This window comes from Manacus candei, unplaced genomic scaffold (genome assembly GCF_025592945.1).
Source record: "Manacus candei isolate 608988 ecotype Guabito, Panama unplaced genomic scaffold, ASM2559294v1 h1tg000050l, whole genome shotgun sequence".
Lineage (NCBI taxonomy): Eukaryota > Metazoa > Chordata > Aves > Passeriformes > Pipridae > Manacus > Manacus candei.
This window is the reverse complement of record NW_026138098.1, coordinates 17,070,680-17,090,290: the sequence shown is the minus strand read 5'-3', so window position 1 is coordinate 17,090,290 and position 19,611 is coordinate 17,070,680. Positions and strand designations below refer to the sequence as shown.

Below are 19,611 nucleotides of genomic sequence, written 5' to 3'. Positions count from 1 at the left end.
ATTTTTAGCTGTTTGGAGAACCCACAAAACTGCCAAGAGAAAGTGGCAAAGTTTCTTTTACAATTAATCTTCCCTTGCCTATGCCTGGCACAGTAAGTTCTCTTGAAGTACCTTGCTTTTTCCTTTACTGATGCCTGTGAAACAGATGGCATCAAGTTGTCCTACAATAAGTTAATTTTTGAGCCTACTAAGTGAAGAAGGGGGTGCTGGATAGACAGGCTAACACTGCTAGTTATTTCCCACTATGTAACTCAGCATTCCCCATCTATTTTTCCCTCTCTAATGTTTCAAGTCGCACCCAGAAATAAAATTTGTTCCATGCATAAAGCTCTCAAGTAAGCTTCAGAAGTCCACTGACACTGTAGGAAGAAGCGCTTACAAGGATAATAAAAAAAGTACTCCAATATTTTTGTAATATTTATCAATGATGACGGTTTTACACATGAGATTTTTTCCCTGCTTTTTCCTCCTTGGTGAAAAGTTAATTATTGACACATTAAATAATGGGAAGCACCAGGATGAATTAAGTATCACCTTGTGACAGAGATAAGACTTGAATTCAAATCATGGTGTACAGAAATAAAACAAAACAAAAAAATACACAGAAACAAATCACCACTTGCACACAGGAAAATTTAACTTTACTGATCTGTCGATGCCACAGTGTTTCCAGTCAAGAAACTGCTGTATGGAAGCTGATGGAGCTTCTTTTTGTTTCTAGCCAGTTGCAAGGCACAAAAAATGACATAGCATGATAGTATTAGCAGAATTTAAGGCATATGCTCGTGTTTAACAGGGACTGTTTGATTAACAGTTCTTTCAAAAAGCTTTTACAATCACTACATTCAGTTATATTCCACTAATCAATGCAAAACCAGAGACTAATTCTTCAGGATCATTTTATTAGCAATGATGAATACAAATCTCTTATGAAAATATTCTTAACATTTCAATATATAAGAATTATCTATAAAAATATACTACTACATAACAAAGCCAATACCTTCTACAAAACATATAACTCAACATATATTTAACAATACATAGGATATAGTAAAAATCCTTTAATTAACGCTGAGGGTATTTTTACCCCCTTTTGTCATACAGTAACTCATATAACATAGGAAATTACTCATTCTGATATACAAAAGTGTTATCACCATAGAAGTCTACATATGTTCCACCCTGAAGTCACCTGCATCTGCAGGAATATAAAGCCAAACTTTTCTTTGGATGGACAGGCAGTTAGGACCACAAAAACATTCTGCTGGTAGCTGCAATGTCCTGCTGAAGTCAGTGTTGCACATCTGCTGTCAGCACTGCCAACCCTGAAGCCCTGCAGGGACAGAGATCATGTTTCTACTGCCTTCGTGGGACTGATGCCACAGATGAGCCTACTGTGGCTACATAGGAAACAGACTCTTCCTGGTTAACTACTGCTAGTTAGCAAGAAAATAACTTCTAAAGAGGCTACCTCTATAGAAATAAACCTTCTTCCAACAGACAGCTTGAACAAAAGCTCAAGGAAGAGAAAGTGTTTATTCTAAATGATGATCAAGTAGTATCCATCTTGTCATTGCCAGTTACAGGAGGCTCCATCTTGGTGTTTTGGAATTGGGAAAGAGCCTAGTTTCAAGTTTCAGAATAAAAATGACACATTGAACTAGCTATTTTACCAATGCTGATAAGGTGAGGCTACTTCATGCCTAGTGTTAGACAAATGCAGGAAATCCATTTTAATTATGCAGACTGCCCTTGTCTACACAATGAGCTTGTCAAATTCTTGGTGTGGATGTATTTAAAGGGCTTTTAGATCATACTTTTGACAACCAACTTAACCTGAAAGAAACTGGCTGCTGCACAGTAACAGTATATAGCTTTTTCTGCCATCAGCTTTCTATAGAAGAGTTGGGTACATAAGGCTTTAAGGCTATAAAGTCCCACTGAAGACTACAGACAATTACAGTGTCTTGCATAGTGAAGAACATAAGAACCATGCATGTGATGCATCAATAACAATTAAATCTTTTGACCCTCCCTATGTTTATGTGCAAAACAATCAATAATTATTACTCTTTCTACTCAGAATCCACTGAAATCAGTACATTGAATGAATATATTGAAATTCAAGAGAAACTTAACTTTATAACACAGCAACTGCAATGCAACAATATTCCTTTGTATTATAAAGGAAGAAGTTTCTATTAGAAAAGTATGTTTATCAAACTTTAAAGTAAAGATCACAACAGGACATTAATATACTTCTGACTCGAAGCTCAGAAAAATATCTTTTGACCCTGAGAAACTTGCTGTATTAAAACTTTAAAAGCTAAAAAAGATCAGAATCTGAAAGGATCAAGGCTCAGCCAGTTACCTTTCAGATTCTCACACTGTTAAGCTTTGAAGAAAAGTTTTACCATCTTAACAGAAATTTTAAGAAATATTTTTCATTAAAAAACCCCTATCATTTCACAGTACCCATACTTTTGCAATTTCATTATCTTCAAGGGTTACAACTAATATTTAGGTTTTCAACCTATCTTTGAGAGGAAGAAAAAATATAAAATTGAGGCAGTTGAAAAACTTAAAGCTTAAATATCTTCCATGCCCAATATCATCTAGAAAAGCTAATTACAGAAACTAGCTTGTTATACTTTATGACTAGAGAAGCCCTAGTCAAGTCCTTCATTCTCCTACCAGCTAAATAATTCTCTAAAAGATGGACCAAAATCAAAATAATGTTCCAACACATACAGTGTTCTCCAACATAGGATCTTGTTTAGATAATTATTTTAACAACTTAAATATTTAGGAAGGTTTGGGAACAGCAAGAGGAAATAAGCAGATGGAGCCATAAGGAGACCCTATAGGTTTGAACAAAGAAAAAAAAATAGTCATCTGGGTTTTTTGGCACCACAGGTATGAAAATATATCAAAAGAGTTTCTGCAAAAACTCGAGATAAAAATTACCAGTCACTATATTTGGATTCTGATTTCAGATCAGCTTATTTTCCAGATTTATTTATATGTTAAGGGCAAGAAAACAATCCTTTCTTCAGCAGCCTGTTCTTCTCTACCAGGTGTAAACAAGATTCATTGAAATCATATGAGCTAAAGAGTTCTTGATGTAAGTTTCCACATTATTTTTATTCTGTACTGACAAAGCAGCATTCATATGCTGTAATTTGAAGTATTATCTAATTCCCCTTCCTACTGTTTTTATACTGTCATCGAGTTCAGGTTACCCTGGTTTTGCTCTTTCCAACAACCTTACTAAAGAGATACGTAGCTGGATCAGCTCCCACGTCTAACTCATCACATAACCACAGAAGCACAAGCACTGAGCCAACAGGAGGGAACAAGGCTAGCTGACAATCCAAGTTTACATCAATCTGAACTGCTCTGGAACCACACCTTTATAAGTGGCAATTCAAACATATGCATATTAAACATGAAGTGAAGCAGTAAAAAATGCAGTTTGTTTTCCTTCCCTTCCCTGAAAATTATTGCTTAATGGCAGAGATGGCTGAGCAGCAGAAAAACAATCCCAGTTCACAGTTCCAAGTATTAAGCAAAATAGGTGCCAAACTGGAATTTTATTACTATGAGGCTTTAAAGAGATAGGAAAGCAGTTTCATGCTACTCTTGACCCCTTCAGGAGTAGCTGAACTTCAGCCTTCAGGAGAAGCAGAAAACACATAACTCTGAGCAGGAACTGACTCTTTCACTCAAGTGGAATCTGCTCATACCCATAAACACATACGGATTCAGGGTGCTGGTTACGTACAGAAACTCGCACAAAGAGGCTCCTCACACCAGATACATCCCAAAGTACTATATGCATTCCAGCCCTTTGGGACTGAAGTCCCTGGATCTGCCCTGACAGGATGCAATGCTTGTTGACAAAGGAAAAGACACATGACTAGACATCTACAAATCAAAATAAGGAAACATCCACCACTTTCAGTGATTTTGAAACAAATGTGTATCAAGTGTATAGAACACTGCATTTTCCTTTAGAAAAACACTACAGTGAGTAAATAACTGAAAACTTCCTCATGATACAAATGTCCAAACAAAGATCAACTTAAAATTTTCTTTAAACTCTACTGAGACAAGACCTGAAAGTACATAAGACTCAATTTGGGAAAATCCCACTTCCTGATACTAAACATTTAGTCCTCCTCAAACGTGAAGGACACACAAGTGTTTTTTCTTAGTGTTTGTTGCTATCAAGATAAAGCCTCTAAAAGTGAGAAGATGAGCAAGAAAAGTGATAAAGGTAGATTTAAAAGCGCCAGCTGGAGAAATGGGGCTGAAGTTGCCCACTAGCACTGCCTGATGTAGTGTGGATGCTTGAATGTGATGTGTATGCATAGCTTTACCCTTCCACCAAGCTCTCCTCAAACCTTTTCTGTAGAATCTCTGTACGGCCTTGGCCAACCTGCATTTTCTGTGAAACTGCAACTACCTGCACTCTTGTACATTCTTAGGAAGTAGGCAAAAGCTTTATTGTAAATGCTCCTAACTTTATGAAGGCCAAGGAGACTTAAACTTGGTCTCATAAAGAACTTTCATACAGAAGAATCTAAATAAAAGGGTCGTAAGCAGCATTAAAAATAACCTCTATTAAATACCTAAAAAATATAATCTTTTGCATAGAATAAAGAAAAGTGCAGCTACAGAGTAACATTCCATACCACAAGAAATGGCTAATTTACAAGTGGTATACAATTAAACATTGTCTTTCATCATTGAGAGTGCAGCAATTGAGAAAATCACATTTGGGAAAAAAAAAAGGGGGATTAGGTTCTTTCACTGTGTCTGTAAAGCAAATGCACACACTTAACATTCTTTTTAAAAGAATGTAAAGCTGATAGATAATTTTCGTAAGTTAATTTTCTCTTTATATTACTTGGAAAGATGAAATATCTTTTGTTCTTTTAAAACCCAAATTAAAAACCAATCCCCATTTGACATCTGTTTTGTGCAAAAAAAAATAGCTTGTAAATGTGCAAGCTTTATCTGTTCTATAAAAGTTGGTTGCTTAAAGATTACTAACTCTCATTCCTTTCTAACTTTTTACTGCAATCTCTCTGGTAATCAAGCACAGAATAGTATTAAATAAGCCTGGGAGACTATTTCCACTGCTCTGAAGAATAAAGAAAGGGTCTAAGAAGTGGGGAGTCAAGAACTTTAGGAAAATAAATATTCATAGAATCACAGAATATGCAGAGTTGGAAAGGACCCATCAGGACCATCATACGCAACTCCTGGCCCTGCACAGGACACCCTAAGGATCACGCCATGTGCCTGAGAGCGTTGTCCACTTCTGATAGGAAGCAACAACTTTAAAGTATCTTTCCACTGCTCATATTTTCAGGCCTAAATATGAAAAAGAAGAGCATATACCTAATCAATTACTAAAACATCTTCAATTTTGGTTTAAAATAAAAAAAAAAATCGATTTATTTTATTGGATATAATTTGGTACTACAGTTTGGTAAATGGGATGTTTAAAATAAATAAATACTGTGTATATATATCTCTCTCAAGATTGCTTGTTTCTGCAACGAATTAGTGTCTATACTCTTAGATTTCACTTTGTTTAGCTTTTTTCACACTTTGTCGCCACTTGCGAATGGCAGTTCCAGAACTACTGGCTACTACACACAGGGCACCACCCACAGTCCACCAAGTTGGCAGATGATTGAGAAAAAGAATTTGCAAAATAAAAGCAAAAACCACATCCATTGTTCTCATTATGGATACAGGTCCAGCTTTCTCTATCTGTAATGCTTTTGTGAGAAATATCTGACCCCCTAAACCTAACAAGCCTATTAATATTAGAAAAACTCTATCTTTACCACAGTGTGGTAGACGCCATTCATTCAAAACAAACAATACTATAACACATCCAATCAAACCAATGACTGCATAATACCAAATTGACAAAAAATAATGCACAGATTTTCCCACCTTCCTTAGTATAACAATAGTCAAAGCTGCAGATGCTGTGCTTGCAACTGCTGCTATAGTTCCTTTAAGGTGATCTGTGTAAGTTCCTTCAATCCCCACACCACGTGACCCAAACAGAAATGGTGGTCTAGCAATAAGAATCACTCCAGTGATTGCGAAGAGGGTAAACAGAAGATCCCAAGGACTGTATTTCTCTTTGAGAAAGATCCATGCCAGCAATGACGTAAAAACAGGACTGCTAAAAGTTATAACAGTGGCATCAGCCAGTGGCATGACTTGGTAAGCGTAGTAGAGGAGAACCATTGCAGTAGAGCCAAAGAATCCTCGGAAGAAAAGAAAAATTCTTTTACCTTTTGGTCCCAAAAACCCTGTTCTGAAAAACAGAAATGTCACATTAATGTCACTGGCTTGCTTATATCATGACTAACATTCAAACACATTTAGATGTACGCATCCATCCAGATAGTACACACCTTTCTAGATAAGGGACTTCGATATCCAGATATTTTAACTGTTTGATCACAGAACAATTTACTTTCATCATGATCCCCGATCACATTCAGAGTTCAGAACCTGTTCTGGCTATTAATTTTTTGTGTGCAAAATAAGCCAAGAGTATCTACAAATTATCTTCTTTTTAAGATCACCACTTCATGGAAGATCAAAGCATTTGATAAGATAATCCTTGTAGAAAATGCTACAATTCAGGGAGTCAAAGATTTTCAGTTTTCTGAATCGTATTAAGAAACTACCAACTAATCCAAAACAATGCAGTTATGCAACTGAAGTTCAAATTAAAATAATATTGCAATCTGATTTAAGTGAGTGATAATCGTAGATATACTTTTAAGAAATAACTTTAAATTTAAACATTTGCTATACTTACTTGTAGTATATTAAACCAGGAAGAACGAATGCCATTTGGAAAATACATCGAAATGCACTCACTTCCACTGAATGTATATCTTCCAGTTTTTTAAGAAATAAAGAGGCCACTGAGAAAAGGAAGGCAGACAGTACGGTATAAAACAGACCAAGTCCTGGACACGCAGCTTTCTTCTTTGTTCCTGCAACAGACATACTACAGTTAATAAGGATCTATTAGAAAACTTCTCTGATCAGGTAATTCTCCACTGCAGTGCTCCATACATCTGTAGCAATTCTTGTGGTAGAGGACAGGGGGATCAAAGAAACAAATGCAAATATTACATGTATTTACCAGATCTACCTTGAAAATATTTTTCACTGACCACCACAGGTGTCTTTTTTTCCTTAACACAAGGCATAAGAGATGAATTCTAACACCTGGGATACAAAAGTTCTCATAGTTCTACACAAGTTAGCTTTACTTCTTGTAGCTATCAGACTAGTATGGGTGATTTACTATAGGGACTAGTTATGATTCTGCCCAAGGACCAGTAAACTGGTCTGTAACTGACTACAAAATGGCCCATGGTCAGATTCTGAAACTTATTACCTTATTGCCTTAGCTAATTAAGGTTCACAAGCAAGTATTTAATTTCCTTTCTCACCAATCCACACATATAAAAGCTGTGTAAAGAACATCACTTTTGTTATACCTCATGTTTACTTTGTAACTAAATCACCCTAAATATGACCTAGACCTACAGAATTTTCATATAACATTTTTATCTCGCTGTAAAAATTCAAATATGTTTTTCAAATAGGCATCACATATACATTTTTAAACAGAATAAACTCAAGTGACTAATGGTAAAGCATCATAGGCCTGATGACTATCATAATTCCACAAAGACCATAGTTTATGCTTATTTATCATAGTTGTCTTTCCTGAAATAGTGTCCCAAGTCCAATGTTTCTATTCGAGTTTCCTGATTACCTCAGGCTCTCTTTAGCAACATACTCTTCCTCGTTCCTCATTTTCTCCACCCTTAACAATTAAAAAAAAAAAAAAAGCCAACACAGAAGGAGAACTGCTGCTGCTGACCTCAACACCATCTCCAAAGAAATTAGCCTTTTTTGTTAACTGCTTTGTTTCATAAAAGGAACAGCCTTTTCTCTGAACCTAGAGGTGAACACCATGGAAAAAGAGAACCCATCTAAAAATTTGAATGGGATGTTACCTCACTGTCTTTTTTTCTCTGTCTGCCTAAAACACTGGGATTTACCTTTTCTTCTACAACACTCTCTAAAGATAGGAGCAAGAACTCCATGTCCCACAGACAGTGTTTTGATAAAAGGTGCCTCATCTCACATTAGTGCAGCAGCCTGTGAGCCTTATGGATCCTCTAAAACATAATCAGCAGGGTACTGCTGTGAGTTGCTTAGCAACTAAATATGGTTTTGAGAGGCTTTTTTCGCTTTGTTTTGGGTGTGTGGCTGGTTTTTTTTAATTAACAAAACTTGTCACAAACTCTTTTGATCCTCCTCGAGATCAGCACTCAAGGCTGAGAAACTGCATCTTACTACCTAAGAGCTGAGACTGTGGGCTGACACAGTTCTAGAGGCCCAGGCTTTAAAACAGATCTGAAGTAGGCAAAAGGCCTGCTTCTCAAGGGATCCTGCTACACTGCAGCTGAAAGTGAGTTACAGCTTCTACTAGAAATATTTCTATTTAGCAACAGCCACTTACATAAAAGTGACTATAAAAACTACCACCAACCAATACTGGACAGGGACATCTACCAACTATGAAACAGTGGATTTCAAAAATGTTCATGAATTATGCAATGTCCTAATCCACACAGTCACACAACAGAACTACAAAATCAACAACGTCTCAATATTAAAGCAAGAGGAATCAAACTGGCCTGTAATTGAAATGGGAAATCCAAACCCATGGTGGCTTATGGATGAACACAGCACAAACAGAACTATTAACTTTCATTTCAGGCATGATAGCTTGTCTGATTACTACAGAACAAAGCCAATCGAAATAATGAAAGTGTTGAAATGGAAAACCAATCCAATTAAAGCAAAATATGCTGAAAGGATCTTATACCCAGAGCTAAGCTTTGCACTGGCAGGAACAAAGAAAAAGCAGAAGGAACACATTTCTGTAAGCTACCCAATATACCAAGCCTACCAGAAACATAATCTTTTAGATTTAAACCATCAAACCATTTAAACCACATTTTTAGAGTTTAAACCATCAACATCTTGCATTGCCAAGGCATGTACTCACTGCAATGAGAAAGTGTTTTATTTCCTTTTAAAAATAAAATAGTACAAGTTCTTCCACCAAAAACAAGAACTGCAGTTCTGAAGAGTACTTATTTCAAAGTAAGTTGTAAGGAGAAGTTAGGTTAAGATAATATTCCCACCCCACAAAATCTTAAGCCTCCAAATACTAGCCCAAAACCATCAAAACACTCAAGCACTCATGCTTTTTAAGACTACAGGAGCCTGGAAATAAAAAAGTTTCAAGCAGTACCCAAGTCATCTTTTTTGAGTGGCTAAAGATTTGGTTTTCCAATTTTATTCTCTGGCCAACTCCAACCTTCCTAAAAATTTTCCATTCCTGTTTTAAGTCCTAGGCAAATGCCTCCCACTGCACACCGTTTTATGTGTAAATTCTGTTGGTGTTTTAATGCCATGCTTTGTTCTAAAAAGTTTTTATACTTGCAAAATGCATACAGTGAAGAAAATCACATTTCTCACATATATGCATCTCAAGAATAGCAGCAGAGACAGACGAGTACTGGCTATTGCGAAGGTGGTCAGCAAGAAGATGATTCGCCCAGACCTTCAGGAAAGGCAGAAGACTGTGATCCATTCTTCACATAATAAAAAGCAGAACAGCTCTCCTACAGTCTTCTGTTAAGTGCCAGGAGCACAACAGCCTGCATATGAACTAATCACGGTCATGCTAACAGGATCTAAGGGTGATTCATATAGTTCAGTCATAGACTCTGTCAAAAATTTTGCTAGACAGACTACTTAAAAACAAAGTACTTTTCTTGGTGAGTTAATGCAAGTTTCTCAGTTCAAACACTGGTTGCTTCCCCCCCCCACAGCTTTGCCTCAGAAGTGACACTAATGGGAATTTCAGTGGTCAAGTACGCTCTTCTCTTCTGAGCTCTCCACAGGACACTATCAAATCTATTTTCCGCTAGAAAGTTAATTAGATTCAATTTAATGACAAATGCATTTTCAGCGATGTTGTTTAAAAACTACACATGCTAAAGAACTTCAGATAACAATTTCAGAAGTTATTTTAAGATGGCATTTATGTTTTAAAAGGACTCCATGTAAAACTGACACGTTGGGTATTTCAGAGGAAGTTTGTGGCTTTAACAATTGAAAATGACCAAGATGCGAAACACGGATTAAGACAAACAAAGACTACACTCACACTAAAGCATGGTAAGAATTGCCCAGGAAGTCACAGCCACAAGTTCGTGGACTTGCTGAACTGCACTCGTGCCCCTGCTCAAACGTATTTAACAGTGCCAGAAGTTCACACTGCCAGAAGGTGCCTCTTATTTACCCGAAACTGTCAGGTCTTTCTTCAAAACTTTGACAACAGGAAGTACTGTTTTCCGAGGGATAATCGCTCCCGAAGCGCTCTCAAGAGGCGACAGAGGAGCCGCCCACCCCTGGGGATGAGCGGCCCCAGCGCTCTGCCCGCTCCCGCTGCCAGGGGGGCACCGGGCACCCGGGGCGAGGGGCACGGAAGAGGTCGTGCCTGCCGTCCCTACGCACTTCTCCGCGGGGGCCGGCTTGCCCGGGGAAGAGGAGCGGGAAGAAGCGGGCGGGGCCGAGCGCGCTCCCGGGTGACCCGGCGGGCACCAGGTGTGACCCGCCTCGGCAGCGGCGTGGCGGCCGCAGGTGCCGGGCGCCCTCTGCGGCCGCCCGAGCCCGCTCGGCTCCGCGCCCGCCGCCACGTGCGGACAGCCCGGTGCCCTCGGGCCGCTCCCCTGCCCCCGCGCCGGCAATGTCACCCCGACAGCGGGCAGGACGCTGCCCTCCCTGTCCCACTCCTCCTCCTCACCAGCTGACACGCAGCAGCGCGGCCAGGGCAAGCCCGAGCTGCAGTCACAAGCGCGGCGCTCCTCGGCGCCCGCCGCCTCAACGCCGGGCGCCGGGCATAGGGACGGCTGCTCCGCACCCGCCCCGTCCTCCTGGCCCGGCTGCACCTCCGGCTCCTGCCCGCCCGCCGCCGGAGCAGCGGCGCCCTCGTCGCCCTGACCCGGCACCATGAGGACGCGGGGCTGCCGCGATGCTCCCAGCGTTTCTCGGCTGCCGGCGACACCTGCCCTGCTGCGCATGCGGCGCGGCCGCCCAGCACCGCCCGCCGCCCTCCCTCGGCCCGCCCGCAGCGCTGGGCACCCGCGGGGCGGGGGGTGCGACCGGGTCCCGGCTCCGCCACCCCCCGCCAGGCCCCGCCTGGAAGCAGCCGGGTGGCCGTGCCCTCCCGCGGCCGTACCTCACCGGCTGCCCGGCGGCCGCCGAGTGCCCCTCCGGGGGCAGGAGGCAGCGCCCCGCCGCTTCCTCCCCGGCGGCCCCGCGAGAGGGACCCGGCGCGGGCAGCGGTGGCCGTGCCGGGGAGGAGAGAGGCTGCGGTGCCTCGGGAGGGGGAGCTCTGACCCCGCCGCAGAGCGGGTACCCGGCGGGGCCGCACAGGCCGCGGCTGCCGCGAGCAGAGGAGGCAAAACACCGGGAAACAGCGACGCGAAGTTGTTTTAGGGGCGTTGTTGCGTCACGTGCGCGCCCGAAACGAGCGTCTCGCTGCTCTGGTACGCGGGACTGACCCCTCACAGCGGGCGCTCCCCAGCCCCTACGGGCTCATCAGCACAGGCGGCACCTGCCACGGCCTCTGCGGGTGTCTCAGTGTGATCCTGCCGGACCAGGTTCCACCCCATCGGAATAGCCAGGCAGACCCTCGTGGGCCCGTCAGTGTTGCCGTGTCAGTGAGCAGGGGCAGAGCATCACTCCCTGGAATACCTGCTGCCTGCACCGGCTGCACTCAGGGGTCCAAGTGGAGATGGGAACCTGGCAGGCGACTCAGGATCGTTAGTAGGGTACAGAAATCACTTAACCACCTTGACGTGGTGTATTCTCCGTAAGGAAACAATGCCGCCTATGTCTTTGGGTCGGGGAATCGAAAAGGATGCAAAGAAATACAGAATAGCCCTTTTTCCTTACCAATCAAAAAGTGCAGAGTAAAAAAAGCAGGATAAATTTCAAATACCAAAAAATTTCCCTTTCGAGCAAGTCGAGCTGTTATCAATAATTACATTTCTATTCAAAGAAGACACTTATGTTCACACTAATCTCTTAACTGCATAAATTAATCTGTGTTTATTTCTTTATTCTTAACAAGGTGAAATGTAATATATAGCTTTAGCAAAATGAATACTAAATGGTAAATACAAACTATTTCACCCAAAGTTTTAAGTTTTTCCTCCAGCTACCTCATAAAAGCTATTTCAAGCTTTCCTTGCCACTAATTTAGCACTTTTTATAGTCCATGCTAACCCACCATAAGTATTTCATTATAAGCCATAAGTATTTCATTATCTTGGAGCTAGCATTTGATTAATATGACCAGAATTATTTCACAAATTACTCTTAACTAAAAATTAGATGTGCTATATCAATTATTAAACTGAAAAGTCAATTAATAAGGTCGTATTGGAATCAGAATTATTTCTAAATATTTACATTAGCTGATCTTCTAGTGCTATAAACAAATAAATAAATAAATAAATGGTACGTTAGTTATAAATAATTTTTATTAAAGCTCTTATCAGCATAGCCCTCTACAAATTCTATATTGAAAGCTTTACTAAATCTTTCCTCTGGAGATGCAATTGCAGCTGCTTGTCCCACAGAGCGGACAAGCAGGCCAGCAAAATTTTCCAAACAGAGAGCCTTAATTAAGAAGTTGTTTTTTCTTAATGCACTTCCCTATCCCTTAGAGCTTGGTTTAATTTAGAGAGGGAGGTGCAAATAAACCTGGCAGCCTGCTGCATTCCCAAGAAACTTAAACTTCTCTGTATTCCAAGGCAGCTTTTACATGTCAGTGTTCCATGAATTGCCAACACAAAGTTAGAGCTGGCCTTGCCCAGACAAGTTTTGGTGAGAGAACAGTGGAGATTCTGTTTCTCAGCAGCCATCCTGGGGTGTCAATCCTGCAGGTCTCTCAGAGGAAGACCTGGCACATCCCCTGCCCAGCAAGGGTGAAAGAGGCTGGCAGAGCGCACCCACACAGATTTTTGTGGCCTATCGTCACAGTCACTAGGTGAGTTACCTCTGTAGGCAGCAACAGCAGAAGCAGCTGGCTAACTTGAGTCTTCTGTGAAGAAAACTAGAGCTAGAACATAGTCTACAGTACAGACAAAGAACAAAATATAGCGAGTACTTACCATTTCTGGCTATTTGTCTATAAACTTGTTAAAATACACAGATTATATATTTATTTTATAATACTGCCACTATGAAACCTAAAGTAAATTTTTTAAGTGCCACAATGCCAAGTACTGAGCTGTAGAGAGTTTCAAAGAGACTGCAACAACCCTCTCCATACTCCTCCACGTCTGGGTTTGAAAGGGACCATCTAAGGGCAGTGTTTGTTTATGCCAAGATACATAAAGTGTTCTGTTTGCTCCTGGTCAAACTGCCAGACTTGTCTCAGCTTGAGAGCTTCCAAGTTCTCCTTGTAAAGTACAGCCCTCTTCTCTGAGCAAGGAGTCAGAGCAGTTGCAGCTGCCCAGACTAACCAGCAGGCAAATGTAACTTGCAGTCATGATGCCCTAGATTGGAAAATTAAGTAGGTGCATTAATGTGACAGGTTAATGTTTTATGTAGCCCTTTCAAGTACAGATTAAGCCTTGTCTGTGTAATACTGTGCCTAGAACTAGCTGTTCCTTTCTCCAGCACATCACCAGCTTGCCATAGTAAAGCAGTAGGGACCTCCTGTAGCCTCTTCCCTGAGTGCAAAGTGTATAAGAAAAAGCTTTATTAAACTTGGGCAATTTGATCATTAAAAGTTAAACTACAGCATCAAGCTAGAATGGCATTTATTTGGTTTCCAAAGTACCATAGGTGCAGAAAGGGAGATACCTCCTGCACAGTCACCACTCTCCCCAAAGGGAGCTTTCTTGGATTACTCTTTTTCAAAGGAAGAATATTATCATCTCATCCAGAATTTAGGCAGACACTTTATGTCATTATATATGCCAGGAACAAGCCAGTACTTCTCTGCAGGTTGAGATACAAACCTGACAGGTACTTTAAAGTACTGTAGCAAGTCACTGGTCTGGGTCTGTGTGTCATGTAAGGGACCGTTTAGTGTCCTATTTTCATCTCCCTGCCTGCAATTGCAATCTCTGACTCCTCAGAGTGGCTTTTCAGAAACTTTAACAAGCACAAATGACAAAGCAATTAAGTGAGTTTTGTGGAGAACCGTGGGAGTTTTCTATGAGATTATAAGAACTTTATCCACTATCACATTACTTCTTTTATCCACCGCTGAGATACCCTAATAAGCTTTTTGGAACACTGCTGCTCTTGGGGGTTAGTGAGAACTAAATAATATAAACTAAGGGAGCCCTGGAACTGACCTAGCCCTTATTCACCTCACTTAAGGGCAGCACTAAAGGTTTTGCAGAGCTCCAGTGGCAAAGACGGCAGGATGGACTCCTGGTACTGCACATGGAACACCCTGGTGACATCTATCCCAGTTTGATATGAACATAGCTGTGTCAGCACAATTATGTACTGCTAAAGCTATAAAAAAAATAGAAGATTTAAATCAAAACAGCAGTCTGTATTGATGGCTTTTATTCTGTAAAAATGCTAATTCTGTAAAGATCTTTTAAGATCTTAATTTGGGATTTAAGTTGTCTAGCAATAAATTTATTAAAACTACTATAGACTAATGAAGAGGAAGGAACAATAAATAATAAACTTGCATTTTTTTCATTTCCTTCTGAAAAGGTTTAACAAGAAAATAGATAAGAATTACTTTATCAGCTTCTGAAATGGATCCAACTTTTAAGTGCATTGTAATAACCATTTACCTCTGCACCTGAGTGCCATAAAGCAGATCATTATGGCAGCACCAAGGAGTTTCATTGTCCTGGTTAGTCATTCAAACTTCTGGCCAACCCAGAGTTGTTTGGGAATCATAGAATAGCTGAGGTTGATGGTCACATGGTGCCTTGAAAGGTCATCTAGCCCAACCTCCCCCCCCTCTTCCCACTAAAGGCAGGGTCAGCTAGAGTTCAAGACTGTCTCTTGGGCGTTTGAATATCTCCAAGGATGGAGACTGCACCACCTCCCTGTGCAACATGCTCCTGTGTTCAATCACACTCACATTAAAAAAAAAAAAAAAAAAAGTTATGCGTAAAATGAATAAGCACTTATAGTCTTTCAGCCCAGTGAAAATGTGGTCCATATAAGCTCCTGCCTCTCCATCAAATTTCCAGTGCCTGTCTTAGTGGGCTTTATGACCGTCTTATGTGTTAGAAGAGACTCATATTTTTCAGCTTCCCTGTTAAGGTGGATGGTGAATGATTCTCAGTTTTGCCATCACCACAAATTGTTTCCACATGTATATATATATATATATAAAAGACTGTTGCACAAACATTTAATCTTGTGCCACAGTATGTTCAGAGTATCACAGTTTTCTTCTTCTTGAGCTTATGGTACTGAATAGTGCTATGAAACAGGAGACGGGGTGGATCATTGTAATAATAGGGAATCCTGCAATTATGGTCAATATAATGGTGATGTCCTGGGGCTATTTTTAGCTGCATTTTTCAGACTGCACTATTAGCAGTTGCTCTTCAAGAGACTGAAAGTACTGAGAAAAGTACCTTCAGGTAGAAGTAAGAAGTAAAAAAAAAAATTCTGTGGTTTTCAGAATGATTTTTTTTTTACTTCTGAAGAATTGAAAAATAATGGATAAGCAGGACAATATTCAAATTCTGCTTCTGTACTTGTTAGTGTGCTTTCAATCCAGTATTCAAGGTGTGCTGCTTAACTGATTTTGGTCACATAAAGGTCATGCAGCATTGCTTCTATCCTCAGATAGCTTAAATACACCGCTGGGTATGTGCTTCTCCTGATAAGCATCTCCTCCTGGTACGTGCTTAAATTTAAATATTTTCAAAATAAAATTATTTATTTTGAAATTTCTAAATTTAATGTTTCAACAATATAAGCCTCCAACATAGTTTTCATTTAAAATTCTTTCCCAAATCCATCCCTATTTCTGGACCTTTCAAAAAATTGTGTTTGGCAATTTTGATAACTTAGCTTGTTTTTTTCCACCTCTTCCTTGGAGAGGTTTCGGAAATCACCTAAGAATTTGCCCTGTTATTTAGTGCAAATTGCTGCTTATGTATAGCTGAGATTACTATAAAAGCCTGTTCAACAAGCCTGTTTAACATAGGTACAAAAGCCAAAGGGCTTGGAAAAGGGAGGGCAGATATTCTTTGAACCACAGACAGAGAAAATAGGAGCAGGCAGCAGGTTATCAGTTATCATTCTGCAATGTTTGAATAGAAATAATGTAATAATGAAATTCATGCTCTAAATTACTTGGTTAGGGAATTAGTAGTAGATGAGGGGAAGCGCTTTCTTCCTTCTTCATGGCACTCAGCACTGTGGAGAGAAGAGAAAAAAAAAATCATGTAACTTTGTGGTGACTTTGCACAGATTTGTGTCAGGCAGCGCAGTACAAAACTCAGAAAGCAGAAGTACAGCTTGAGTGCCATTGAGTATCAGAGCTCCCAAAGAAGAAGAGAGAAAAGTGGGAGTTGATCAAAGTTGCTATTTTCACTTGTTTTGTTCTGTTCTATAATGGCCTTTGTGACTGTTAAAAGAAGGTAACTTGTTCAATTACATTTTTTCACTGTCACTTTAACTGACTTTTTACAGCAGTAGAGATGGCTGAATGTATAGTTTCTCTTCGTGGAAAGGGAGAGAACTATTTCAATCAGCTGCATTTCTTGGCGCTGGCACAGTATGTTTCCTATTTTGTAAGCTATCTGCCTGGGGCTGCTCTGCAGGGCAGGAAGGGGGAAACTTCCTTACTTGCAACTCCTATGAATTATTAAGCATTTGTTTACATGCCTTACTTGAAGGAAATTATTGTTCCTTAGCTTCTACTTGTTCCCAGAACAAAAATTACAATGTGCATAACCTTGTCACAGGTGATGGATCAGTGTTACTGTATTGGAACGCTATCATACATTTATATATTAATATATAAGTATATAAAACACTATTTATTATCTAAAACACTAACATGATTCAGCCTGTGCACCTCTCACCTTGTTCCAACAAGCTAGAGCAATGCTTACTCCTCTCAGTTTCCTTGTAGTAGTATGTTGAAAGGGGAGTGATTTGAAATGCAACTCCGACTGTTTTTATGGAAAGAAAACCTTGCAACACAGGTTTAAAACCCTTTCCCTTTGTCACAGACATAAGTGGGGGCTTCATTACCTCCAGGAGCTGCAATGCAGAAGAGCATTCCTTGTTATAGCAAAAAAGCCTACTGCTGCCATGCGTGCAGAATGTATCTATTCCAGGCATTTTGCTGTCCACAAGAATACCCCCTTAAGGCAAGAAGCATGGTTTCTTTTCCTTCCTTGCTGGAGGCTGACGGGGTATCCTGGGAAATCATCGTGCTGCAATTCCCATACTGTTGGGGGTTTTTTTTAAGCATCACTTCCGAGCAGGCAAGACACTGGAGCACATGAACCCAGGTCTAACTCCAATGGTTATTTTGGTCCCTGTAACCTCAGCTAGCTTAGATCCTGTGAGCAGTGCCAGAGTGGCAGCCCCTCAGGAATGGGCTGACCAAGCTTTTGCGCAGTGTGCTGATCTCTGCAATCTGTTCTTGGCTCCCCAACAAGTGGACGCTAAGTGAGCTCGGCTTTGATGACACACGCAAGCTGATTACTCCCTCTGAAATACCAGCAAAACTGGGAATGTTCTGACATGCAAGAGCTGGTGCCCTCAAGACCTTGCTGAGTTGTCCTTGTCACTGGGAGGAATGCCTCTGGTCTGTGGTTGTACTTCCAGGAAATTGTCGCTGTCTAGGTTTGCATGGAGCTTGTTTCCTTCTTCCAAGGGCAGCTCTGGGCTGCCTGCTCCTTGCACAGGCACAAGGAGGGCTACAAGGTGCTCTCAGAGAAGGAGACACCTTTGCAATTTACTGGCTTAAGAGGGCTCTGGTTGTATACAGTGATATTGCTCTAGCATAGTTGATATGTAATAGTCTTGCCAGGTGAAATTTACAGTTCATGTCATTGAATTAATGGATTATTTTGCAACTGTACTTGGTTACACTTATGCAGCTTTTAGACAACAGTCACAACCATAGGATTTTTTGAGAAACAGTTGAAATTATCTTCCATTTTTCTTATTCTTAAATCCTCTGATATTGTCACTGTTCTCAAAATAATTTCACAGAAATTCTGAAATTACTTGTAATTCTGGAACAAACATTCATTTCCAATTTGGTTCAAGATAATAAAATATGATTATCATACTGCTGTTGCAGTTTGATGAACTCCAGAACCCTGTATAGAAAGGCAGAGCTTTCCTATCAGCTGCTGTACCAGATATTTTTTCTTAAAGTGAGTTTAGTTTGAAGGAGTTATTGTTATTTTAAATAATGCTAAGGTAAAGTTAGAGATAGGATTTAAGACTGGACTAGTGCCAGGGCATATGAATTATTTAAAAACAGTGGATTTTTATTTGTGTTTGCAGTCTATAAGCCAGGTAGCTAATGCCTTCAAATGTAAACATTAAAAGGATGTTCTCTTTTCAGGAATAATCTATATCTCAGAAAATTTAGAGATTCACAGGTGCAATTAAAGTTTCTGTTCCAGATTTGTCCTTTTTCTTCCTTTGTTTCACACTCTGGAGCAACATATTCACTGGTATTTTTCCTGAATGGGCAGTATCATTATGTTATTGTATATGGGGGACAAAAAGGGAGCAGGATAGGGGTTTCAAATTTCAGTTATTTGGAAATTGTGACATTGGGGTTGTTTGTTTGTTTGTTTGTTTTCCCAAAATTCGTGATCTGTTCCTGTGATTTAGAAATTACTCCCTCACAGGATAATACTATTACCTGGTTAATCATAGGGTACTTTGCAGCTAATATTCCTGGAGTTCTAATTATTAAGCTCAAAGCTTAATAATAAGCTTATAAAAAGGCTAACTTCTGTTCTTCCCACGGGAGTCTACTTTGGTCAGGACTAAAACAGCTGAATATGGCCCAAGTTGTGCAATTACATTCTCAAGTGTTTGCAAATAGTTTGCCAAAATTTTTTAATTGTTGACATAATTTCAAGGAATTACGTTGCCTGTATCTTCCAGATTTTTCCGGCATTGTAAATGGTTCTGAACAGATAATTCATATGTACAACTTATATATTTTATTTTTTGGACCTCAGCAACGAAGTTGAACTATGTGCCTCAAGAAATGAAGGTAGGAAATACCACACTGGAGCATATTCATTATCCCACTTCTTGGCTTTTCACCCAAAGTGGCTACAGCCAGATGCTTCTGACAGAAGTGCAAAGAACCTCCTCTTCCCTAATAAATAGCAATTATGTTCAGTACTAAAAAACAGAATTACAATTTTTATGTAATTTGTCCATGTTTGACTTTCTGAATGT

General features: G+C 40.2%; 1 protein-coding gene across 1 annotated transcript; it reads right to left on the bottom strand.

The window, feature by feature from the left end:
* Window positions 1–882: 882 nt before the first annotated feature.
* SLC35G1 (solute carrier family 35 member G1) lies at window positions 883–11,271 on the bottom strand. Its single transcript, XM_051800587.1, has 3 exons — window positions 10,955–11,271; window positions 6,866–7,046; window positions 883–6,352 (listed from the first exon to the last, which is right to left on the bottom strand). The coding sequence occupies exons 1-3, from the start codon at window positions 11,229–11,231 to the stop codon at window positions 5,593–5,595; spliced, it is 1,218 nt and encodes a 405-aa protein (XP_051656547.1). The 5' UTR covers window positions 11,232–11,271; the 3' UTR covers window positions 883–5,592.
* Between the last annotated feature and the right edge of the window lie 8,340 nt (window positions 11,272–19,611).